The sequence below is a fragment of the Lepisma saccharinum genome, chromosome 11 (genome assembly GCF_977018435.1).
Source record: "Lepisma saccharinum chromosome 11, izLepSacc3.1, whole genome shotgun sequence".
Lineage (NCBI taxonomy): Eukaryota > Metazoa > Arthropoda > Insecta > Zygentoma > Lepismatidae > Lepisma > Lepisma saccharinum.
The window spans coordinates 22,980,898-23,008,433 of NC_139239.1; the positions used below are offsets into that span (position 1 = coordinate 22,980,898).

General features: G+C 38.3%; 1 protein-coding gene across 1 annotated transcript; it reads right to left on the reverse strand.

The window, feature by feature from the left end:
• LOC145995176 (clavesin-2-like) lies at positions 1-27,297 on the reverse strand. Its single transcript, XM_083131731.1, has 7 exons — positions 27,210-27,297; positions 20,026-20,177; positions 18,182-18,341; positions 8,035-8,287; positions 7,165-7,275; positions 2,536-2,638; positions 1-307 (listed from the first exon to the last, which is right to left on the reverse strand). The coding sequence occupies exons 2-7, from the start codon at positions 20,171-20,173 to the stop codon at positions 156-158; spliced, it is 927 nt and encodes a 308-aa protein (XP_082987857.1). The 5' UTR covers positions 20,174-20,177; positions 27,210-27,297; the 3' UTR covers positions 1-155.
• Between the last annotated feature and the right edge of the window lie 239 nt (positions 27,298-27,536).

Here is a 27,536-nt window from a genome sequence, read left to right on the forward strand (position 1 = left end):
TTATATATATATACATTTATTCATATCTGTGTTTACAATGTAATTGTTGGATCGTACATATTCCTTTATACACTAAAAGTAATAATCGTTCTTGGCCATTAACAAGCCTTAAAGAATCTTTGGTTATTCAGGATAACGTTCTTTTGTCTTAGGACTTAATCGATCGTCAACTGTCTGAAGGATCCATCCACTCCGAAAAGTTCTTCGTGAGTTTTGGGTTTTCCTGGTCTTAAAGACTCGTCTGCTTTTTTCCCATCTTGATTTATGATCCACTTCCTGTGATTCAGTATCACTTTTCTCCATGTGTCTGTAAAGGAGGAAACCAGTGAGTTGAAATATAATGCAATTGCAAATTATCAGTGCTAAAGTTACACAGATCTTAGATCTCCGTGATTATTGGTTATAATAGAACGGGTCTTTATTTAAGAAAGCATGTTTCAGCCCTATAGGCCTTTCTTAAAACCAATCCTTACATATCCTTACGCATATATAGAGAATTAGTCAGAAAGAAGGAATATTAGTGACCATAATACAATAAATGTATGTTTGTTCAATAAGAAGATTGTTATATGATAAACTAATACCTTGAGATTGGGTAGAATTTACACCGTGATTGATTGATTTGGTGTTTTAAGTCCATTTTATGCACAGTAAGGCTACTGGACCTACAGTTTAAAGTGGGATCCGAACCACTTGTGCCTCCACCGGGTATCGAACCCGGGACCCCTTGATTACAAGGCTACGACGCTACCACTGCGTCATCGGGGAGGCCCACACCGTGAATGAAATGTATTAAATAAGTCATTAACAGAAATATATTGCTAGAAATATTTAGTTGCGTTACGTGATGTATAAGTTTTAACACGAAGAAACAATGGATTTCCGCATTTCCAAGATTTAATGATCGCATATCTTTCTCGACATAATTTCCTAGCAAATTTTGTTCGGCTTAAGCTTTTATTGCTGAGCACTGACGTACAGTGACCAAACTCACAAGATTAATCCCAATATATGTGAAAGATTCAAATTTAGAACTTATTTAAGAAACTTTATTGTGTTTGAATATTTTAATGTGAAGATGAGATTTCACACCGTGAATTCCGTGTCTACATGTGTCGTACATCTTAACTGTACTTCTGCTACATTCTTGCATATTAATACAGTTCTTATGCGTATCATGCGTGTAGAAATTTAAACAAATAGGTAGACTCAACCCTGACTCGAACTCGGGGGTCTGGCATGCAGTCCCATTTCTCTTCTAACTTTTTTTGTTTTTTGCAGAAAGTCAATTGTTAAACATTCTTTCCCTTTTGAATAATTTCGGTTGTATGTAATTTATTATATTTTCCTTTTTGAACTTTTGAACTCGGTTATCATCATGAACAACTCAAACATCCATGCCTTATATTTGATTCGAACCCAGGATCCCCAGCGTCGACACGCGCTACGCTGACCACTCTGTCACGGAGGTCTACTAAATCTGTCCAATCGAATGAGAACTCGGTTACCCTTAGTGAACAATATACTTGGCAACAAATACATTCCTGATGCACCTTTAAACCATTTGAGCTACCGTGTTAGACGTGACTTTTCGTTAGATGTATCTAATTGTGTTGAAATGTATCTCTTAGTTATACTGTAACGGAACCTGTTGCGTTGGTAGAGGAATGGAACGCCATGCGAGAGACCACGGTTCGAGTCCTAGTCGGGCCTGCATTTGTCGCTTAAATAACTGAGGACTAAAAGTGGTAAACGTTGTAAGTGCCAAAAGCGAAAGTGTTGGGAAATCGCATCGTTCCGCACATCAGCCGTAAGATCGTTCACACTAGTGACCTCTTTACACGCCCTTTGAACTACTTAGAGGACTGCCAGCCACTTTTCACGTTTACCACATTATAATGCATGGCACATTTCACAATTTAACGTGGAAACGGGGTTTGAATTATTTTGGCACTTAACAGCGTTTACCAATTTTAGTCTTCAACTGTGTAAGACATCGCAAATTTATAACATTTCGGAACAAATTCCTCACAAATCTCACATTTTGTGTTGAATAATATACCTTTTGGATAATAAACCTTTTGCTGATTAAAATACAGTATACTTAAAAATTAAACTACATTATTTAATTAAAGTGCAGCTCGGTGAATAAATTATTGTGTAGGTATGGTACGACAAATGATAAAATATAAATGAAACTTATTATCCGCATATAATGGCAGCAAATATTTCGAAGCACAACAAATCAGTAACAGAAAATAAAACATTTTTATGTTCACATAAGTAACCCTGACCTCTATACATTCATTTCAAAAGTTGGCAATCATTTTTGTAGTTTCTTATAGGAAAATTATTTCCACATGATTTGTACTACAGTTAAATGATTATTTGTAATTGTTTTGATTGTTATAATTTCAGAGAACACCACTACATCTCTTACTCGCATATGAAAAATTAATATCATAATGCTTTATAATATTAAAGAATAAATAGGCTACGATATGCAAACTTATTATTATTTGCTTTCGGACCTACCATAATAATCAAATATAGAACCATTGTGGCCCCCAAGTTCGGCTGGCAGTATGTCTTTGGAGAGATATTTGTATAAGTCATTGATATCACTGTGCATATGCATCTGAAATATAATAGTAAAGCATTAGAATACATTGTTTTAAAAAATCAAGAAAGTAATAATAAAAAATATCACATATTATTAATTTATGATCCAATAGCCTAGTTTTAAACTTTTACAAAAACTTCGAATGAGTCCTAAATAATTATGGTTAGACTATTTTACAGATTAGCAAGTGAATATTGTGCATTGCAATGCTCAGGTATTTTCTCAAAGACACACTCGTGAGTACACATTTTATGTATATTTACAAATCGTAACATACTCTTCGATATGTGGGATCGAACTGGGTTGATGTAGCTTACTGATCATTCTTTCTTGATTATGGAGCAACTCGCTATTCATGGTAAGCTTGATGGCAAGGTGCGAGAGGTACTAACTACACACATATGAATGGCACAACACAACACTTGTGTATTAAACCCCTAAAGACTGGATCAGCATGGCTAATGGAAACGGTATATCTGGCTCTGTGCTGCAGCCGAAGTTTTGCGAAGTATGGTTATGGTCGTGACTGTACAAAGAGTCTGACTCGCTTCAACACGTTCTTCCGCGAATCGTACTTCTGTTTCTCACCATGTTCCCTCTAAAAATGACAAACTGCCCAATGACCTCTTTGCTCCCAGACATTTCTTCCGATCGAATTTACTGACAATGCCGAATTAGCTACCTGTAGCCTCTTCCTTGATTGCAATTGTTTACACCTATTTGCAACGATGGGTATCAAGGAAGCTCGGCAATGTTCGACAAGGCATTCCTTAAAATGTTTCTAGGTATTTCCATGCTGGAGAAGTGATGGCTAAATATCTGGGATTTGAAGTTCTTTGTACTTAAACATTCCCAATGGTTTTGTAGATTGTTACGAAATATAAAGTATTGTTTATGTCTATCTTGCACCCCCCAAAAATATTTTTAAGTTGGCACCTCTGCACATGTGGTATTCTGTGTTTTCAACTGTTTCCAACGGCCTGTGTCAGGAATTACAATAGCTAGAAGCAGTGGTGTGGTGTGATCTTCGAATCTGTGAGAAATCTTAGTAATAATCCCATCAAAGACCAGTGCCTGCTCAGAAACTTCAACAATCCAGTTCGAAAACAATGATTTTCAACAACGTTTACATTAGAGGTATGCAATACAACACAATACAATAGTTTAGACCAATGTCCATATTTACCTGAAAATAGAGTAATATGTTAACTTTTTATTTGAAACTTATTGCACTAAAAGATTTTACGATCAACACAATTATAGTCATTTTCAGTTGATAACATTTCTGCGGATGAAGACATCGCCGATTACAGAACACAGCTCTAAAATCTCAGAGCATATCATTCTCTCAGTTGCTTACACTGCAGGTTAAAATACTACGGCGTGTCACATAATAGCTAAGAAATTTTGCAAATATATTCACTTTGCCTTTCTCTCTTTCACTTAAATTTTACGTACAGGGTGAGCCAAAAGTACCATTACCCCTGTTCAGACGAATTGTCATTCATGTGGGTCTTGTTGCCATGCAGTCTGCGCATGCGCAGTGTGTGTCCGAGTTGAGTCGTGAGACGACGTGCAGGAGTTGTACGCCTCGTCATTTACTTGCGTATTTATGTGGAATATTTCAGTATATTTAGTGTTATTTACATTCTTATTTTTATTAAAGTATAAGTAAATCTCCATATATGTTTAATTTGTACCAGAGTAAAATTGAAATACACGAAACCATCCACACAGGAACTTGGAGCAGCAAAGAGAGTTCGAGCGTGGTACTCCGACATGCTGCAACCCTACGCAACCCCCAATTTATTTTTTTCATATTTATGTATAATAGTCAAGCTCCAGTATAGTATAACAGGAGATACATTTGATCAGATGAGGCTATAGACAACAACTTATTCCAGACTGTCTGTGTGTACGCCATCATTATCATAACAGAGAATTATTCGCCTTCAAGAACGTGATGATGTTTACCACATTCCTGTTTGGTCCATATTCTTTGAAGGTGCTGTGAACGAAATTAACAATCTCACCATATTACATGACTGGTTTATTCCCGAACGGCAAAATTGAGAACTTCTCGGTCGAGTCTGGTTCCAGCAGGATGGTGCACAAGCACATTATGCTATTGCCGTATGAGAATATCTCAATTAAGGGTTTGGAAAGAAATGGATTAAATGAGGTTCTGAACATTTGCCAGTACCTCTGAAGTGGCCACCCAGAAGTCCGGATCTGTCTGCCATTGTGTGGTAAAGCATTGTGGGCTTACATGAAAACAGAAGGTGACTAGCAAACGCTACGAGACAATTGACGAACTTAAAGAAGCCACTCTTAATACATTTGCTTCAATCACTTCAGAAATCCTGAGGAGAATCTCTCATTGTACTTGGAGGCGAATAATTCTTTGTTATTAAAATGCTGGCATAAGTTGTTGACTATAGTCTCATCTGATCAAATGTATCTCCTGTTATACTATACTGGACCATGAATATTATTCATAAATATAAGAAAAATAAACAGGGGGTAATGGGACTTTTGGTTCACCCTGTAGAACGCAATTTTTCTTGCTTTTTCGTAATAATAAGCACTGAGTCAGTACTCTTTATAATTAAAAGTCAAATTAATGAACTAATTTCAATTATCGTCCGTTTGATTGATAACTAGTAATATATTCCATTTCATTGACACTCAATAATGGACACGTGTAGATCGGCAGGGCTTGTGTAATATAAACTTCCATTGTTGTAACGTATTCCAACTTCTTGCAGATATTTTAATGGTTAGTCAATAGGTTGCTGTGGAATGGTAGTGGTGACGTGCTTGTGCAATCATATCGAAATTTACGGCTAATTTAATTATATATCAGAGATAAGAGGCAGTTTAAAATATTAGTATTGATTTTATTATTATTATAATTTGATGGATATGATATTCCCCCTCATGAAGTTTGATATTCCCCTCACCTCCGGAGGAAAGTAACTATATTCCACACTGCTTGCCACGGCATCTGTTGTCATAATTGAACACAACGAGCTAGCTGGACATGGTGATTAACATTTGCGTACGTTAAATTTTGCCCTGTAGGATTACGCGTGGGTAGGGTGACCAGACATACTCTTTTTAAGAGTATTATACTCTTTTAGAGGTTCATATACTGTATACTCTTTTCAATTTGCAAAAATCCACAAATAAACTATTTTCCTTGCTATTTAATTTCATTCATTATTTTACGCGTAAAAATGCGTTAAAACCCACAGAAAGAAAAGAAACAATGAGGGTAAGTGGAGGTCAGAACAGGCTGGGTCAAATTTAAAAGTGATTGTGCCTCTTATAAAAATCTTGTTTACTCTGCCTGGTACAAATGTTGATTGTGAAAGACTTATTAAAACGTATTGGCGAGAGGGAAAAAATACACTCCTGGTGTCAACACTGGAACAAGTAATGAAAGTGAAATTCAGTGTGGACATGAACTGTGAAGAGTTTGGACTGGCAATAAAGGACGATTTAATCATAATTTAATTACATTAGACCCATAAGTAATTTGAATCTGTAAAGTGTAGTCCAATTTAATAGGGGCTATAATGGAAGCAATAACAAATAGCCACCCTTATTTTAGTTTTCTTTTTGTTTTGTGATTGCGCACCTTCAACCTATAGACTATACTCTTTTTGGTCAACAAATATCTGGTCACCCTACGCGTGGGAGGTATTCTATTTTTTAATTTGCAAGCATTGCTTACCATGCTTAAATGTGCCTCACACCTTTGGTTGAAGCAGGGCCTCCCAGATGGCGTAGTGGTACCGTTGTCGCCTTGTAGTAAAGAGGGTCCGGTTTCGATACCCGATGGATTGATTGATTGAATTGGTGTTCTAAGTCCACTTTATGCACAGAAAGGATAATTGGGACTGGACCTTCAGTTTAAAGTGGGATCCGAACCACTATGTGCCTCCACTAGGTATCGAACCCTGGACCCCTTGATTATAAAGCGACAACGCTACCTGCACCATCGGGGAGACACAAGTGGTGGCGATTAGAGGAGGGCGAGGGGGAGCAGGCAGTTCCCCCCACACGATGCTAAATCTTATCTACAAAGGGAAATATACTGTCTTTGCCCCCCTAGTTTTGGCACCTTGCCCCCCCCCCCAGGTTTTGGGACCCAATCACCGCCACTGGTGGTTCGGTTTATATTTTAAACTGTAGGCCCAGTCTAAATTAGCCTTACTGTGCATAAGGTGGACTTAAAACACCAACTCTATCAATCAACCCCCGGTTAGAAGCATTATAAGATTACAAGTATAGACCTGACTGCATAAGTAGTGCTACTCTTGAGTATGAGCACAGTCAAGGACATTTTTTGATTGCAACAAACTCATTGACTTCCATTGGGATTGTTAATAACCGAAAGTGTAACCGATGAAAAATGGTTAACATCAATCAATTTTTTGTTGTTGAGAAAGTTATTCTTGCTGAAGCAGTTCTGACTGGCCTTTGCAAATCATGAATATGTTTTACTTACTATACAATATAATGAATTCACTTACCCTATTTCTAATTTTCTCCTTCATAATGGGCTTCACAATGTTGACCATTTTAATTACAGATTGCGATATGCCCGTTAGATGGATCTGCTTTGGTCGAAATGGAAAAGATTCCTATGGAGTAAGATAGAGCATAATCATGTAGACTTTGAATGATTAAGTTTGGGAAACTGATTTACGTACTTAAATATAAATAGATTTTTATCAGCTTATTAAGACATAAACAGAAATATTTGTCAGTATTTATGCCAATATCACTCATTGAATATATAAGGCATAAGGAAATAAATTAGTCACAAGTGACGAATTAACGACCAAATACTTTTATTAAAGCTGATATCTTTATTTGTTAGTACCACAAATAAGCATACCTTTCCAGTTGTATATACAAGTGTCTAAACAACAACTAATTAAATTGTACTCTTGTAATAACAATGATATGTAAATCACTGTGGTTTCTAGAACAGACAAACACACGTAAAAGTGAAAGAAAAATACAAAGAGAAACAACACTACAACAGTATATAGCTGCCGTGTTGTCCGTTCCAGTGCGTATCTCTTACGAGCACCTTCTAAGCGGGTTTGTACAGTCACCGATATTTCAGGGTTGTAACGATCCCATTGAAAGTCAGTAGGGTTGTTACCACTCAGAAGTGTCCTTGGTGTACATGTGACGTGGGTGGAATATCTCTAATGCACACAGCTTTTCGATCTGCGCATGCGCAGTGGGTCACATCGCATGCGCATTCGCATGCGCAGCGTAACAAGGCTTGCGTGCAGTCTACAGACAACGCAGAACCGCTGACGGACCAATAATATTTCGAATACTTCACAGATCTCGACACTCTTCTGTAAATTCTACCGAGGACTCACCTGCAAGCATGTTATTAGTTGCCTCCTCTGTACCATCGTTGGCCACAACAGATGGTGCAGTGTGTATTTTGATATTTCCAAAATTATCACATCTCCAGTCTTCATGTCGTCGAGAAGCAAGTCGAGTTCACACATGAGGGTAATGCACTTGGCCAGGCAGGTGTAGCTGTAGCTGGATACGTCGGAATCACGAATGCCGAACACATGAACTCTGTAACCCTCGGGAGTGAGGCTCGGAAGTGGCACGTAGTAGCTGTCAAAATTAGGATTAATGAAATTAGAATCGTCCAGTGTTGCAAGGCACATTCATGTTTGACATGTCCTTTCCCATTGCACTAATATTTATTGTTATTAATTACCTTTTCTCTTGTACAAATGTTTTTTGTTCTTTAATCTTAATTTCTGTAATTTACCTATCCCTGATAATGTCAGGATAGTGACTAACCTGTATATACTTATCTTGCAAGGGATGTTACCATGGCAATTACGATTGTGTTTTGTCTTGACTTTGAAGTTCGGGCTCGGTTTTTGAATAGAGTGATTCAGGGGGGGCCACTCCGCGACTTGCACGTTATTGGCTAGAGCTTGTGACGTCACCAAGCGGACACGAGCGGTTGAAAGCTATGCGTAGAATGTAGCAGATGGCCCATGAAACGCTGTGTTTTCATGCATCTTTTGATATTATACACCAAAGCTGTTAATTTGATTTGACAGCAAGAGATCAAATACGCGATAGAAGAATACATTTATTCCAAAACAATGCATAGTTTATTTTTTGCGTGATATCTTGTCCCTGCAGGCTGTAGTCCACTGCCGGCTTTTCTTTCCAGCTAACCTATTGCATTTATTTTAAATGTCTCATTCTAAGGAAAGTTCTTGTCCGGGCATATTCTGATATGTCTTTTTACTGAATGTCCTGGAATTTCCCTTTAATATTTTTACGCTACTTTTAACATTCTCCAGTTGATCGCCACGATGAGGATAAATTTGTTTTTGTTATTTATCGTCTTCTTCCACTTTTGGCTAATCGCGACGAACAGGATGAGTGATGATTAGTTTAAATTGATGAAGGGACACTCGTAGCAGGCACGTATCCAAGGGGGAGCTTAGGGGGCTCGAACCCCCCAAAAAGTTTTCTGTTTACAATAGATAAAATGAGGTATTTGGTTTCTTGTGGTCGGAAATAAAATAATGTGACGATAATTTAAGGAGAGGAATAATTATCGAGTCAAGCACGTATCCAAGGTGGGAATCAGGGGTCACCAGCACCCCATTCAGGAAATTACGCTACATAAAATTACGTTCATGGCTTCTTAAATAATGTGATGATAATTTGAGATAAATAATTTTCGAGCCAAGACACAGAATGTTCTAGAACCCTGTTATTGTTAATAGTGCGCACCCAAGGTGGGATCAGGGGGCTGGAGCCCCCCTTAATTTTTTCAGTTTACACTACATAATTTTTTTTTTTTTTTTTTTTTGGATTTGATTTATTTTATTTTACTTCGCGGTTTGTTCCTCTTAGCTAATTTACGAAGATGGGAATGAGTGATGAAATGATGAAAATGATAAATGGACATTCACACACAACCATGGCCGAGTGGGATTCGAACCCGGGACCCTTGGCGTCGCAGCGCGATGTGCTAACCACTCAGCCACAGGGTCCGGCAAAATTAGGTTCTTGTTTTCTAAAATAGTGTGCCGATAATATATAAGGAGAGATATACTTACCAAGGCAACACGGAGAATGTTCTATAACCCTGTTGTTGATAATATTGCATTAAAACTTTTCTTGCGCTTTCGGTGTTGTCGCAACACTATGCAAAGACTTGTCAGCATTTGGAAGCTGTAAACGTAGCGCCACACGTAGGACGATTCATTATATTTTTTTAATCTCTGGAAAGCGCGAGAGGGAACGTTCTTGAATAAGAGAAGGAGTCGAACTACTGGCAACATTAACGAATCGTTTTATCTGTGGAACGTTCTAGAATATAATGAGGTTAAAATACGCGGCTTCAATTTCCAAGTTGATCTGTACAACAGAATCGGTTAATGAGTATTCAAAGGTAAGTATGACAGTTCATACTGTCGATTAGTGTACAGTCAGTGTCCATTGGTGGCTTTATAAGATCTAGTGATTCGAAGATGAAAAGGACTAAATACCGTAAAGTAACGAAGTCTACTACTAGTTCCAGTTCGGGTCCAAACCAGAAGACATTAACGACAGCGGAATTTCCGGAGCCTCAGTGTAGTGCTAGTTCGGGTCGAGGGCTGAAGAGATCGAAGGTCTCTCTCTAAAGTGAATATTTAATCAGTAACGGGTATTGGAGCGGTTAATTAAAAAAGAAATAAGCTGCACAGATCAACTGAAAATCAAAGTTTTGAGTGATGAGTTAGTTGTGCCCGGACCAAATTTTCCCAGAATTTTAGAAGAGGAGGGTTATGCATACTATTTTTGGTGGTCAGTCCTCATTTTGCCATCTTTTCCTCTCTTTGAAGTTCTTTATTTTAAGGAATACTTGGTCAAATTTGGTTATGACCTCACCAACCTTCCCTTGGGCACGTCACTGGAGATAAATGAGTAAGCATTTAATAATATTGGGAGAAGAAACACTAGATGTGTTGGGCTCGGAAGGGTTTTCATTGTGAATTAATTGTTTCGAACTGTATTCGAGAAGACTTACTCTGTTTTGTGCCAATATACGACAAGACTGCGGAAGTTGTGACAGACAATTGTGAACACTTGCGAGTGCTTAGGCCTCAATATGAATAATTTGGTGGGTTTCAGCTTTTATAAGAACTGTAAACATGGGAGGACAAGACACAGTAGTGGTGTTCAGGCTCGAATCAGAGAGAAATATTCGAGAAATTTCTGCGTCCAGTTCTCAGCCCACAGTTTGAGTCTCGCGTTGTCGAGTGGATTGTCCATCCCGTGCGTGTGTAACAGCTTCGTAAAAACACTCGAAGACGCCATAGATGTTTTGATGTCTGATGATAAGAAATGGGCAAACACACATACTGAGATGGTTCCGGCACACAATGTTAATGCATGGAAACAGAGGAGTTGAGTGGTAAAAAATGTTCCGATTTCACGTTCTGAATAATTTGGCAGCCTTGAACAGTGGCGACGATTTTGGGGATAGTTGCTCCCCATTTTTTTGCCTTCACACTATGACCTCTTTATGCTAACCCTTGCATACCAAGGGAAGAGAAAGTAAACTTTTCTTGCACCCCCCCCACTCCCGTTTTGAACCCAATTGCCACCATTGGCCTTAAACATACAATTGTGAGGTTCTATATATACCCCTTAAAAATATGGTGTTTAGCCCACCACGAAAGGAATTCCTGGATACGTGCCTGACTCGCAGAGAAAACCTATGCCCATGCTGGGACTTGAACCGGGAACTTCGGAGGCGAAATCGAAAGTCGACCACTTAACGCCCTCGGCTACCGAGCCGGCGAATGAATTAGATAATGGCTATTGTATAAATGGTGTATTTTCGGGAAACATTCAAATAGCAATATTTCTTCCAGGTAATATATCCTAGGAACTTCAATCTTGCGGGCTTACTAGGTTCTGGCATGTGGGCCAACAATCTGTGTAGTACTCTGTACTGTTTGTGATCCACATGGATTTGTGATCATCCATTTCATCTACTCACCATTCATTTTCATCTTTGCGATTAGCCAAGGGGTAAATTATACTTGAAATAAAACAAAAGCAATACAAATACAAAACAAAAATAATGGAACGATTATGCTGTTACGTTTTCCTGTATTTTAGGCACGTCGCATTTATCAGCCAACAGTCAGAGATTGCTTTTCGGTCGAATGATACTTCTAATAATCGGAGGTAAATGCAAGCTGAGAATTATAATTTGGTCTCTTATCCACCTAAGTTGAGGATCTAAATTTCTCGATTTTATTTGTAACAATATTTACTACTGCGAGGAATTAAAAAAAAAACTTACGGCTAATTTCGTCACTGGCTTCCTATTCTGTAATAGTTACATTTGTTGTAAGAACATAATGCGTTAATTTACTTTGTATAAATATTACATTATCCATCGCTTTTCCTAATTAAATCTCATACCATATCCAACACACACATAAAATGTGTTTTACTAATAATAGAGTGCGCAATTAGAAAATAAGTCTTGTCAAGCAACACAAATATGGCCTCCACGATGGTCTAGTGGTAGCGCCGTCGCCTTGTAGTCAAGGGGTCCCGGGTTTGATACCCGGTGTAGGCACATAGTGGTTAGGATCCCACTTTAGACTGTAGGCCCAGTCCAAATTAGCCTTTCTGTGCAAAAAGCGGACTTAAAACACCAATTCAATCAAGCAACACAAATATGAAATATTAAATCTATTTTTTTATTTGGTTTATTTTACTTCACTTTTCTGCCAGTTTTGGCTAATTGCGAAGATGAGGATGAGTCATGATGATGAAATTGATGAATGGACACTCACAAACATCCATACCCAGGCCGGGATTCGAACCTGGGATCCTTGGCGTCGTAGCGCGATGTGCTAACCACTCTGCCACGGATGCCGGCTATTAAATCTACATGGAAATAGTTTCTGCAGTATGTTTGAGTTGAGTCAAACAAATTTCATAATGTGTATTCTCGCGGCATGTATTCAACTGTGTACTAATACAGGGCTAAGGCCTACCTACCGACTGCCGGCCTCACTTCCACCTGCCGAGGCGAGAGATCATCCAACCTGTTACGAGGTGACGTGTGGTCAGCACGACGATCCCCTCAGTCATTTCTCTAAGTTTCCATGGTTTCCATGACTGGATTACGCTACTCATTCGTAGCTCTCCAATTTCTTCACAATGGTGTGTGCCCACCGGTCCCATACACAGTCCGAAACCTCAGAAGGAAAGTTGTTACGCTTCTCCTAGAAGACTCGAACCTGCGCGTTCCGTAGCCAGAGCCCAAACCATGACGTCTCAGACCGAACGCCCACGGTGTGCGACTAAATATGCACTAAGTTTTAAAAGCAAAAGTACCTTCTGCGTGTTGTAACATGCCATGAATGAATTTAGGGATTATGATTCACAATCCCGGTCATTTATGAAGGTGGTGTTAGCATCACGTTCCGGCCCCCAAAATACTATTTTTTTAGACCCCTGGTGAACCTCAAAGCAGTTTTCATGCAAGGACGTTGCTGAGAAAATCCCCCTCGAGACCAACCACCCTGGGGACAGAATCCTCGCCTTCAGCGTGACAGTCAGATTATTTACCGACTGAACCAACGAGGCTTTTTAAAGCAGATATAAAATAAATTAAAGCCAGCAAAGTAGTATTATATTTGTACAATATCTTTAAATTATAATATAATAGATGTGTATACAACATATTATATTGATAATACAAAAATCATTGATAAAATTGTCCTTGCTTTGATAAGTATGCTTTACATTGAATACAGGCCCGTAGCTAGAGGGGGGCAGGGGGGCAATTGCCCCCCCTGAGAGCCTCCTTTGCCCCCTGTGAAAAATACAGAACACATCCCTACCTGAAATCCTCACTAATGTTTAAAATTATATCATGTGTTACTCTAGCAAGATTGGGTGGGGGGGGGGGTTAATTTCTCTTCCAGATCCAGACTTCGGGAAATGATTTCTCAATTTTCAGTATCTAGAACAGTTGTGACATTTTGAGTAGTCTTGTATTAATGGTGCCGAATGTGGTCCCATGTTTTTTCTTGGATGTGTTGCTATGAACTTGGAACTGCTTAAATTTTTGTTTCAAAAGTCTACCTTTTGGTAATAGTGATTCATGTGGTAGAGGGAGGGAGTGGAATGGATATTTGATTTTTGTTACTTAGCGTTGCTTTTCTGCCACTACTAGATAATCGCAATAATGAATGATGACGTGAAGTTGATGAAGAGACACTCACAGACAGTGCTGAAACCACAGGGGGCACGGGCCATATACCCCCCCCTCCCGACCTTCGACGGAAGTTCATTCTAGGGGAAGCAAATATTGAAGTAAAGAAACAAGACTAGGAGAATCTAAGAATAGCAGGACAATTGGATACTCATGATGGGATTAGTTTTTACGTGTTCCTTGGATTGATTTGATATTTTAAGTCCACTTTATGCACAGTAAGGCTAATTGGGACTGGACCCACAGTTTAAAGTGGGATCCGAACCACTTTGTGCCTCCACCGGGTATCGAACCCGGGACCCCTTGATTTCAAGGCGATGACGTTACCACTGCGCCATCGGAGAGGACGTGTTTTTTGCATTTTTCTTCGAGACGGCCAAGGGTACTTGCAAGGGCCACAGAGGGGCAATTGCACCCTTCGATTTAAAATTTTATACAAATAAAAACACATTTCGTAAAATTATCTTGCTTGCTTGCTTCGCTCACAATTTCTCCTATTCTTATAGTCCAAGTTGAGAGCCATAGCTATATGGGGCGGCGGGAGTCGGCGCTGGGAGCCCCCGTAAAATTATTTGTGCCCTATTAAAACAATTTCTTTCTATGAAACTTAATATCAAATATTAATGATGACACTGTAATCCAAGAAGTCATTGGTCAATCAAGGGATTCCTATTTTTTTCAGGTGTCGAAACATGTATTTCAACTATAATATAATACAATTCACACAATATTTTGCAAAATGGTTAACGTAACCAGTAGGCAAACATTGTCTGTAGTGATACAAGAGTCTCCCCTTTGAAGGAAATAGAGTCCGTGGTGGACTAAGGAACCCATGGTTTAATGCTTTAGCAAGGTCAAAAAAAGTATTACAATTTTTTCCACAATTCATCAAAGTGCAGATCCTAACAATTATTATGTAATTAATCCGATTTTGCTTGTACAACACAACACAATGGTGTTGTTGGATTGTCGATAGATTCCTTTGTGCGTAAAAAATCTTGCATACTGGAAACTAGAGGGAATCATTATGAAGCATGATTTATAAAGGGCTCCCTTAATCAGTTCTGCAGAGAGGCCCAAAGCTGTTGTTAGTCATCAATTAACATTATCGACCTGTAAATATCAAGTAGGGTGAAGGCACATAATGGTTCGGATCCCACTTTAAACTGTAGGTCCAGTCCCAATTAGCCTTAGTGTGCACAAAGTGGACTTAAAACACCAAATCAATCAATTACGATATCAAGTAGGTACAGTCCCTATTAGCCTATTTATGTTAAACTTTATATTCTTTGGCAACCTGGAAAGGTCATTATCGAAATATTGCTATTTGATGTTGCTCGAAGTTTTTTTTTTTTGGTTCGTTGCAGTTTCAAGATACCATCCCTTTTCTGTTACTTATAGCTTTTGGGGGAGGGGGGCAAGTACCTCTGTGTACCCTACCATAATATGTGCCAATGCGATACAATATGTTAAAAATTTGCCCCCTCTAGGATTGACTTCGCTCCCCCCCCCCCCCCCGCTACAAAGAATTCCTGGCTACGGGCCTGATTGAATAGCTTCTTTGGTCATTATTTACATGACAGCTCCTCTCATTGATTGACGAGAAGATTGAAAGGATGTGCAGGGGAGAAACGCCTGTCCTGTAAGTCGTACATTATATTTTCAGCACAATTTCTCAACAAACGCACATAAAGTAAAGTAACAGTGCAATTGTTAATTAGTGTTCGCTACCTACGAGATGTTCAAAGTATTATTTTCGCGGACGATGTTTCAACTTCAAAGCTAATAAATCTTATCTTGCACTCAATATTCAATGAAGCAATACTTAGAAACTGAGTTTCGATTGTGTAAAGGTTTTTGAAAGTTGCATACATGATGATACGGAAGGCGAGTGTGGAAGTAAGGCCAGAGGCGCAACCACGAATTTTTATCTGGAGGGAGAAAGTACCAGGATAAACGTACCAATAATAATAATAGTAATAATAATGACATTAATAATGGCATTATTATTACTAGCGGTAGTAGTAGTAGTAGTATCAAATACGTTATTATCCTCATAAATTACGCAAAAGGGAGGTAGATGTCTGTGCTAAAGCATTTATTTGGAACAAACGATTTGAAATATTTTTTCAACACCAGGAATTTTACATTAGCTAATAATTGAAAACAAGCACACAAACTGTATTTTTGAATGGCAGAAAATGAATGATAAATGCATGCCGAAGATATTTGTTTGTACATATAACATGTATAACTTTCATATGTTTTACACATATGCAACATGGAGCGACATAAAATAAGAAAATACATATGCAAGATTCTAACACTAAATTATGTACGTATTCAAAGTTTTTTCATTACATATATTATATACAAAACATATTATTTACATACATCACATTACAAAAAACAATTATATTACGAGCGAAGCGAGAAAGAAAATTTTTTGATCCAATTTTTGCAATTTAAAACAATATTGATTTAATAAGGGACAAATAATATCACATGGCGCTAAGGCATTCTCTCTTTCACATTTTTTTTAAAATTAGATTATTTGGCGCCCATGGCCGACTCCCGACGCCCCCTAGCTACGTCTCTGAACTTGACGAGACTCAGAAAAGCTGGCACTGCAAGCGAAGCGAGCAAGAAAATTTTACGAAATGTATTTTTATTTGTATAAAATTTGAAATAGAAGGGGGCAATTTCTCCTCTGTGCCCCCTGCAGGTGCCTTTGGCCATCAATGTTCCCCCCCCCCTAGAATTGACTTCCGTCGAAGGTTGGGGGACAATGCCCCTGCCCTCCCCTGTGGTTACACCACTGAGTAAGTCCGAAATTTGGAGGAACAAATTGAATCAATCCTGCTACAGCAACTTGTTTTTTGGGAAGCGATGATGACTTTATTCCAGGCGATTTTCTTCTATTATTATTGCACGTGGCAAGAGCACAAACAGGATGATTTGTTCTCATTCTACCGGCATTCAAGAAAAAGTGTGTATAAGTAAATAATAGACCCATTTATCTCAAGCTTCCGTATACGATAACGAAGTAAGTTCCATTCTGTCCGCTTAATGACGTCATAGCGCGCACAGCATCATGGGAATAAATCTCGGAACCTCGGGAATGGCATACCTTATAAAGGTACCTTGAGAGTGATTGGTCAAGTTGAATTATAAGAAGTTGAATTTCTTTGAGTGAAATGGATTGTATGTTAAACATATAAGTATTTAGTTTGCAAAGAAGTAAAATAGACTTCCTTTTTCTTAGTGCAAATGTAACTTTGATTTTTATTTGACGAACTAACAGAGAGATATGGAGGGGTTAAAGTTACAGTGGTGTAAGTTACTTTTAAAAAAAAGACAGAAACTAGATCTACATAAGTCACTCTGTTAACAGAAAACGTGAAGTAAATCAGAGATTCACTGAACTGTCAACAGATGACAGTTTAAGGTCTAGTGATAAAGGAAACAGCTGTTGTGTTGATCAGCAAAGTGCTGTGAGTCAGACTTATTTTTCTTTTTAAGAAAGTGACTTACACCATATTACCCCATACACTGAGAGGCATCATGTGAATGCTTTCGAGTCTTTCATGTGAACTTATTATTTGCTCTTTTAGTTAAATTATGTTCTTTTGACTAAAGAACGTGTCATGTTGCTAATACAAAACATGTAATGAGAGAGAGATATACATTTTGTAGAACTGAGAGATAAATGTGTTTGTGAGTAAAAAAGAACGAGATGTGAGCATCCCTCTGTATGTGAGAGAGAAATAACATGGTATAAGAGAGAAAAGTGTGTGAATGAGAGAGGGGAAAAGCGGAAGAAATGTGTGTGTGTGAGAGAGAGGGAGGTGAGAGAGAGAGAGAGAGAGGGAGGTGAGAAAGATAAGGAGAAAGCAGGAAGGAGTAATAATGAGTCATTACTCATCCTCTCGATAATGAGGATGAGTGATGAATAAATGATACATATGATTGACACACACACACACCGAGCCGGTGAATTGAAGGAGAAAGGAAAACAGAACAAGAAAGACAAGGAAAGATAAGAGAGATGTGGAGAAAGAGAAGGAATGAGAAAGAATAGGTGAATCATAGTAAAGATAGAGAGTATGGGGAAGAAAGGAACAGGCATGATGGCATTAAATATTTTAAATTACACAGCCAGTGGTTAGGAACATTGCAAACCTATGTGTATTTACGTAATACGTATAGTGTATTTTCTGGTTACTGTTGAAGAAACCACTTACCAATTGTCCAGGTGCCTGAGCATATCAGGATCCATAGGGTCTCTGCCTGAGAGGAAATCTGGAATTGCTGTACGCATGGAGCACAGCATATCTAGTTTGTGTTTTGTTTTCTCCAAGCTGAAGTTGCATAGTCTCAGGTAGCTCAGGATGAACCTGTCGTCTAGAAGGGGAAAAATGAATATTTAATTAGTAACGTTGTGAAGCAAAAGGGCACGATTCATTACCCTTGATACAGAACAGTTAGTTTGTTGTAAGTCGTAAGTGTCGCTTCATTTTATCACAATATTACTTACAATCTGTCACTATCATCCCTGCCTTCTTACCCGGTGGAGGCACAAGTGTTTCGGATCCCACTTTAAACTGTAAGTCCAGTCCCGATTAGCCTTACTGTGCATAAAGTGGACTTAAAACACCAACTCAACCCTGTCTTCTGAGTCAGTTTCAATGCTTCTCTTGTTCATGATGGTTATCTTGATTTTCGTGGATGCTCTGGTGTAGAGGATGATGTTTGGGCAGCTTTTGGCGATATCACGGCATCCGCGAAGTGAACTTGAAGTGCATTGCGATTGACAGTTCAAATCCCAATATTTTCGTAAACGTTGATAGCATTTCCAACAGAAACTGGTTTTTTTGAAGGCACTCTTCAAGAGAGCTGAATCGGATATGATCGACCAGCCTGGTGGGACTCGTGTACGAGTAAGGAATACTAAAAACAATTATTTACGGTAAAATATTAAAACAATTATTAATACAAATCATTTGTAATTAATGTAAGTTAATGTATTTCTTTTTATATAACGCGATGTGGTTCATTAACATGTTAAGGTAATCAAAAAGGTCCTGACATCTGTTAGCCATAGTTGAAAGTGTTAAATAACAAGTGAAGTAAGATAGTCACAATAGTATTAGTGGTCCAAGCTATCGTGTGAAGTTGAACAGTGATACTTTTACTTCATACACTTACACATGAATCGTTTTTATAAATCACTGGCATAATATTAACCCATGACCAAGGTGGACTGATTTAAATCAGGTGATTTGTTTTTTTTTAAAACCGCTAATTTAGATCACTTTAAATAAATAATTTATAGAATAATATACATAAGGATTTTGTAGATATCAGAATCACTTTTAGTGAAAGTACATTAATCTCATAATCGTTTAATGGTGTTTATTAAGCTATAAGAAAGGAAACAAAATATATGTACTGATTTACAAGAACATGTAAATCTATCCCATCTTGTTATTGCTTTTATCTTTTGTTATTTTTTGTTTCTACTTTATGTTGTTTCAGTGTAAAATGGCCAAATATGACTGTATCTGAAACTCTGAGTAAATAAAGAAATAAATAAGAAAATTGCCAAAATTCAGCTAGAAAGACTTTAAAACGTATTTCATGTTACAATTATAGAGTACATCTAGAATTATTATTATTTCATTAACACACTCAACAAACATTTCCATAGTAGGTTTTTGTATGTAATGTTAGAAACAGAAAAATGAATATATTTGCATATAATATTTTATTTGCTTTAATCAAACTGTTCAAATATTTTGCAGGACCATTAACTAGAAAAGAGCCTTTCTATATATATAAAAAAATACATATCTGTAGCTATGTATGGTGTCAAGCAATTCCAAGCGTGTTTTTAAAAAATCCAAAAAAATCGATTTAAACCAAAGAATCCGATTGAATCATCAAAATTGATTTTTAAAATAAAAATAATGATTTTTACCCACACTGCACCTCGTACCAACCTTTCTTCTTGTCCTTTCACAAATTTGAATCTTTTAAAATGACTTAACCATATCTTTCATCAAATTAGAGGAATTCACACACTTACCCAGAGTGTCCGGTAGATGGGGTTGCTTCAATAGCCACTCTTTCAAGTGCTGAATACTCTCATCCGCCAGAGATTTACTTTCTCCAATTTCTTCCATTATAATTTCCTTTTCTTCTCTCGAAAGTAATTCGAAGTAGGAGACAGACATTTTCCTTAAGAGAAAAATTCATGAAGTTAATTTTTCTAACTTACAAGTGTAATCGTAGCAAAAGCCATGAAGAAAAGGTTGATGGTGTGAAATTAAAAGTTCTATCATTGCGCCAAGTAAGTAGTTTTCTCATCCATACCTTACATATTAAATATTTATTCTCTTATAAGATTCTGAACACGTTTTCCAATATAATAATACAAATTCCAGTAAATACACTGACTAAATGTGATATGCTACACAGGTAGTATAGTGAGTGCATTGACATATAACCTGGTATATTGGTTAACGAACTGCTAATTAGGAAAAAATTATGTCAAAATTAGTTATTTGAATACCAAATTTGATTTTTATAGTAGGTTGGCTATATGTAGTTTTCTAAATAGACAAGTCGCAATAACAAATAGTGGGTTTTAAGTAGGGATGTGACGAAGCTGAAAATTTACCGATGCCGATGTACTCACCGATAATTTTTGGAACCGATACCGATGCCGATATTTAACCGATTCCGATACATAAGATTATTAAACAGAAATGGGATGTTATTTTCTGCATGACAAAAATAAATTTGGTATGTAAATTTCTATTGCATATAATATGTATATACATATATATTCTCAAGAGATGCGAATGTACATTTGCATCTACAAAAGGTTATGTGAACCTAGAAATTTAACATTAGTACACAAGCAGTTCTTAGAAATGCAAAATGAATTCCAGTTCTGCCAGATTCAACTTCAGAAATGCGAGATTTGGAAGCACTTCAGGAAGTAACCTACTTCTTCTCTTATCGCAAATCTGTTCAGCAACACTGAACACTCATTCACTGAATACTGACGCAGCAGGTATGCTCAAGTATTTTCTCAGCACTTGCTTCAGGTTTGAATACAATGTACTGTTTTATTTCCGATTTATAGTTAGGTTGATCCTCTGAATGAGAGCTTGCAATAATTTTATTACAAAAACTCTACAATAATGACGAATTTTCAATAAATCTTACAACACTAGAATATAAAACTTATTAGAAGGTAAAACTCTAGTATATTCTGTACCGGTTTAAATATCGGATTTTTGCCGATTCCGATACCGATGCCGATGTGTCAATTTCGGTCGATTTTCATACATCTGTAATCGGCTTCGGCACATCCCTAGTTTTAAGTTATTATCTTCTCGACTTTCTACTTAACAAAATATATTTCTACTTCGATTTATCATGGTAGGATACAATAAAGCCGATTGTTGTAATTTTTTGTCTCTCGGTGATAGTTTCGAAAGATCCAATTACAATACCTTCTTGTATCGCTTTCAGGTCACGAAATTTCATCTTCCTATTTACAGCGGTTTTGGAACAATATGGATTGGTTTGATTTTTAACACTGACAGGCAAATGAACCGACAAATCAGGAAAATTTTATAGAATTAAGTTGATATTTTATGTATCTTTCTGTAAACCAAATTACATACATGCATCTTCATTTGCTTCTGAGATATCGAAAGTTAAACATTTCGATTGCTTGACTTCCATAAGACATTCATTCACTCCCGTCAAGATTCTTTATAGTGCGTTAGGTTTGTATCAGGTAGATCTTACTATCCGAATTTTGTGTTCCCTTCTACAGTAGTTTTTGAGAAGAACAGAACAATTGACGCAACGATCGAGAATATGGAAATCACAGCACGTAGATAATTCACAATTCGCCCAACTCGCTAAATGTCGTACATACAGCTCGAATGATTTCTAAGATATCGCAGGTAGAGTGAGATTATTTTCACAACATCTCTGTGTGTTCTGCATGTGCAGCTTGGGAGCGAATCAAAAGGTCCGAAGCCTCCAATCAAGAAGCGAGCCGCTGACGTCATCTCAACCCAGCATCTATCGCTATAGCCTGACAAGTTAAGTCCCGATATGCGCAGATCGCTGCGGAGCACTTCCTGTTACGTCATCCTCCCCACCACTCTTCTACATACTTGAGACTACGAGTGGTACCAACTCAGCAAAATTAAGCTAAAACAAATATGACAAACGATTTTTTCTGTGTAGATTGACGATGCCGGCTCATATTATTTATCAGTTGTTCATTTGATTTAATCCGGTCTTTGAAAATGCGTCCGGTGCGCAGATCATAAACTGTACTATTACGCACGCGCGTTAAGTTTTATAACGAAGAGAAACTACTGGGCGAATGACTTCATTTTCTGAATGCGACATCGAGCAGTGGCCTGTTTTTTTTAAAAGACGAGTGGGGTGGGGGTTCTTTTGTTTATCGTACAACAATCGCTACGAGAAGGCAATCTTATAACATGCTTGAAGTGTTCTTTTTTTAAAGCATTGAAATGTTCTTGCTCTTTACTCTTCGCTGCATATTTTTGAAATGTAAAAATCAAATCATGCTGGGTCCAACGAAATCCACAATCTGCTCTGACAAGCCCCTTAGAGGACAGGCCAGATAAATTGTTTACAATGTTGCAACATATTTGCGAAATCAGAAGGAGTTACATAAACTTAAGTATAATGTTGTTGAATCCACAAGCGCCGCCACGGGAGTATCTAAATGGATGATTTCTCAAGTTTTAAAAGAATTGGATTGGATTGATTTATTGTTTTAAGTGATTTGTTGTTTTAAGTCCACTTTATGCACAGTAAGGCTAATCGGGACTAGATCTACAGTTTAAAGTGGGATCCGAACCACTATGTGCCTCCACCGGTAATCGAACCCGGGACCCATTGATTACAAGGCGACGACGCTACCACTGCGCGATCGGGAAGGCCAAGTTTTAAAAGAAGGAAAAGAGTCGTTGGCGAAAGGTGAGCTGAATTTCTGTACTCCAACAGGTAGAAAACAGCCCAGGAAAAAGGGAACACAAATTTCGTTGAAAATCCTCAGACCATTCCTCTCCCTCCAGGTTGCAACACTGCGAACCAATGTCGCTGCGGAGAATGGAGTGGGGAAATGTGGTGTGAGATGCGCAACAGCTATTTGCAGCGTCTTGTTTTTAAACTTGTCAAGTTATAACTCTCCCGCTCAAGCTCTACGCTGTTAGTAGGCTCGCTTGCTGGATTCGCACAGGAAGCTGGAGATGTTTTGAAAGTAATCGGACTATATCGATGGATTAGAAATGATCAGTTGTGGACTTCGACTTGATACACCACAGACAGACGGATGTGCCGCTCTAAATAATCTAAAGCTGTCCGTACACGTTCAATTGAATCAGAAACAACACAACAAATTCCACGCTTTAAGTAAGTGACGTCAGAGCATACGTCATGTTTGTTCTCTAATAGGTGTTTAACGTCAGACTTGCGAGAACGGATAGGAGGAGCGGTATAACATTCCTGATTTGTGTAATTGCAATTGTACAACAAGAATAATGTGCATTTCTGCATCGGTGGCGTGATAATATATTCAACAACTTACCATAAAATATAATATTTACATGTTTGTCTTAAATTTTAGTGTAGAATGGTAGAGTGGAAACGATATTTAATGCAATTATTTTGTCAATATGATCACACAGTTTCTTCGGTGTCTCAGATTACATTTATAAATACATATAGAGAAGTACAAGGAAACTGGAATAGGAAGGTAGAAAGGAAGATGGAGCAACAGATGAGGAGAGAGAGAGAGAGACATATAGAGGAAGACAGGGATATAGACAGAAACGACAGAGAGAGGGAGAGAGGTATGAACGAAGAAATACAGAGATAGAATGGATAATAATCAGGTGAAGAGAGAAAAGAAGAGGAAAGCAAATAAAGGAAGACCGAAAAATAGGAGAGAGAGAGAGAGAGAGAGAGAGAGAGAGAGAGAAAGACAGAGGAACACGGAAGATAAATATATAAAATAAAAACAAAAATGGAATAGGTAGATAGAAAGAAGGAGAGAGAAAGTAGAGAGGAAGAGAATCTTTCCATCCATGAATACCGTAGGTGTACCCACCTGAAATTTTTTTTGTCCACCCTTGATATGAACCCATGCGAAAGAAGTCCACTGGCGGCGCCACTGATGCTTTTGTTTCTGGTTGCGAACAGAGATAAACTCTTGAAAGGCACGCAGCTCCATCCTCCACAGTATAACCGCCAATGTGGAGGATCTCACAGACGAAGCAAACAAGAGAGTCACTTTGCGTTTTACTGCTTCGGAGAACTTTACGGCCATCTTTTGGAAAAGTGTGGTCAGCTCATCGATTCCTATTGACGACTGTTTCTGCTTTCCACGTCCATTGTCCCTCTCTGCAATTTACGTAGTTCCTGACTTGACTTCTAGGCTTGTGGTTCACGATTGAAAACATCTCTGGATTCTAGCCGGGTGCAATTGGGGACTTCTTCATTCTGGAGGGGGAATATTTACGCGTTCAGATGTTTCTCCAGTAAATTCCTTACGGTCCTCTTCTTACTTATTGAAAGGAGAACTCTTTTAAAGAGATGATCATTCGTGTACAGTCGAGTTTAAAGATACTTGAACGCGAGGCTGCATATTTGTGTTTTTATTTGTATTATTTTTGTCGATTTTCTGACTCTCTACGCCAATCGCAACGTTGAGGATGGGACTCTAATCTAGAAGCAGAGGCGAATTGTCTTTTCAACGTTCGGCTACCGGGAGTGCACTATTCCTACTTTACATCCTGTTCGCGTACAGTCACAGGCAATTCCGGCTGTAGCGAAACCACTGACTTAAAGTGGGATCATTACAACTCAGAAGTGTACATGACTGTACGTACACTGCATGGTTTGTACTGGCTGTGTTTCTGAGAGTACCCTCTGTTTTGTTTCAACTCTCACTGCGGAATGAACATTACATTTGTTACTGGTTGCACCGCTACCTTATAAACAGTGGCGTAGCAAGTGGGGGGGGGGCGAAGTGGGCGATCGCCCGGGTCCTCGCTTCCCATGGGGTTGATACAAAAAATGTATTAAATAAAAGTTAAAAAAATAGATGGAAAAGGCTAATTTTTGTAGGCAATATATTAAAACATTCTGTTTTAATCTGGCTTTAAATTCTAGTTTAACGTTGTAATTTGAATGAATACGTCAAATCACAGGCGGCCGGGGCCCTAAGTTTAAGCACCTGTATATTTATCGATCACATATTATATAAATTTGTTTTTTGATAGTAATGTATTATTATTATTATTATTAAAAATATTTACATATGGTAATTTGATGACGTATCCTTGAAGACTTTCTATCGATTCATATTGAGATTTCAAATTCAGAGAATGGATGGGTTCCTCACATTCTAATGTCGCTCAGAGCCCCTCGATATGTTGCTACGCTACTGCTTATAGATCAAACCAGGCATGGCAAACCCGCCGGATTTGTGAAAGAGCGCTCTCGCATGCACGAATGGACTACAGAACGAGCAGCGCCACTGTAGCGCTGTAAGAGGGACAAGAAGAACGGAGCCGGTCTCCGTGGCGGAGTGGTTAGCATAGGGTCTAGAATGCCAGCCAGAGGTCCTGCGTTCGAATCCCGGCCTGGCCATATATGTTTGTGAGTGTTCATTAATTTCATCATATCATCTCTCATCCTCATCTTCGCGATTAGGCAAAAGTGGCAGAAAGGTGAAGTAAAATAAACTAAATTAATAAATCAAGAAGGACGGATTAAGACATTCGGGAGGCTACGTCGGTCGCGTTCGTGCTGTGGGAAATTCCTCGTCACCTGATTTGTGACTAAAACTGCAGTGTGGTATTGTAATCGTGACAGAAGAACCAGGAGGTTCTTGATGCTTCCTAGCCTTAACTCGTAGTCTGCAGACGGAAAGCTCGATCCGCACGGAACGCTCGCTGGCATTCACAAGCGCAAGCCAGTTTCTCAAGCCTAATATACACGGTAGCTTAGTGGTAAATAGTAATTTTTGTCATTTTGCATTGATTCACTGCTGCCTTGACTAATCAGAGCTATGACGATGAAGTAAAGTTCACAAAGGAAGACCAGTATCCAGGCCGTGACTCGAACCTGGAACCTTCAATATCAAGATTGTGAATCAACCAGTTTACTAGTCCACCTAGATGACTAGTGTTTGTGTGATAGTGATGCTTGTAATAGGAAGATAACGCAAAGTCCCACATTACGTTTACAACTACTGTATATATTATGTTCGAAACTGTTCTGCGGATTTATACAAGCCGTATCTTCTGTTCTGATATAATGGCGCGGGAGTTGTCGACTATTTACTCATCCGAAAGATCCAAAGAACAATTCACAAGGAGTTCAATATTCTACTGCAGGCAGAAAGAGACCAACACCTTGAACCTTACAAGGCTCGACGAAAAGAGGACATTTGAAAGGTAAACCAAGTTATCTCATCTCAAAGTGGAGTATTTGGAACTTCTCAGTTAGGTTGTCGAAGTCTGGAATATTTGAAACTTACTTGGTCGTCTCGGTAGTCGAGCGTGTTGCATGATCTATTCACGTTCTCGCCGCAAAAGGTTCCGAGTTCAAGTGCAGGAGTGACCTTTTGTGTGGTGTCTCCTCATCAATTTAATTCAATCATTATTCACTTTCCTTCGTCGCGATTAGCCAAAATTAACAGAAGTGAGACTTAAAAGAAGAAATAGGAATCAGAGTTGACTCTTTGAAACTTACTCAGTTACCTCGCGGATAATTGGAACATATTAAACTTACTCAGTTAACTCGTTGAAGAATAGAAAATATGCGACTTATTCAGTTAACTCCTTGAAGAATAGAACATACGCAACTGATTCAGTTAACTCGTTGAAGAATGCAAAATATGAAACATGCTCAGTTAACACGGGGAAGAGTGGAACATGTGAAACTTACTCAGTTAACTCGCAGAATGGAACGTATGATACATACTTAGTTAACTCGTCGAAGAGTTAACATATGAAACTTACTTAGTTAACTCGTTGAAGAACAGAACATTTGCAACTTATTCAGTTAACTAGTTGAAGAATAGAATATATGCAACTTATTTAGTTAACTCGTTGAAGAATGCAAAATATGAAGCTTGCTCAGTTAACACATGAAACTTTCTCAGTCAACTCGTCGAAGAATGCAACATATGAAACTTACCCAGATATCTCGCCGAAAAGTGAATCTGAAAGAAACCGAACTACAACGTCTTACGAACTGAGAGTATGTGTTCATCCTGGAAGACGTTGTGTGCTCAATTTCATACCACTGGGCGAAGTAATCATAGCAAATATTACTCGTGGGAAGGAAATGCATGACATTGCGCACAAATCATATTACTTAACGTTCTTGCATTGCGTGACTCTAGCGTAATGATGTCAATAATATACCTTGATTACATCTTCAATCTCGTTCACGTAACTCCATCTAGAGGTCTCCTTGGGGTATATGGAAGCTCAAAGACGTTACCATCATGGTTATTGCACC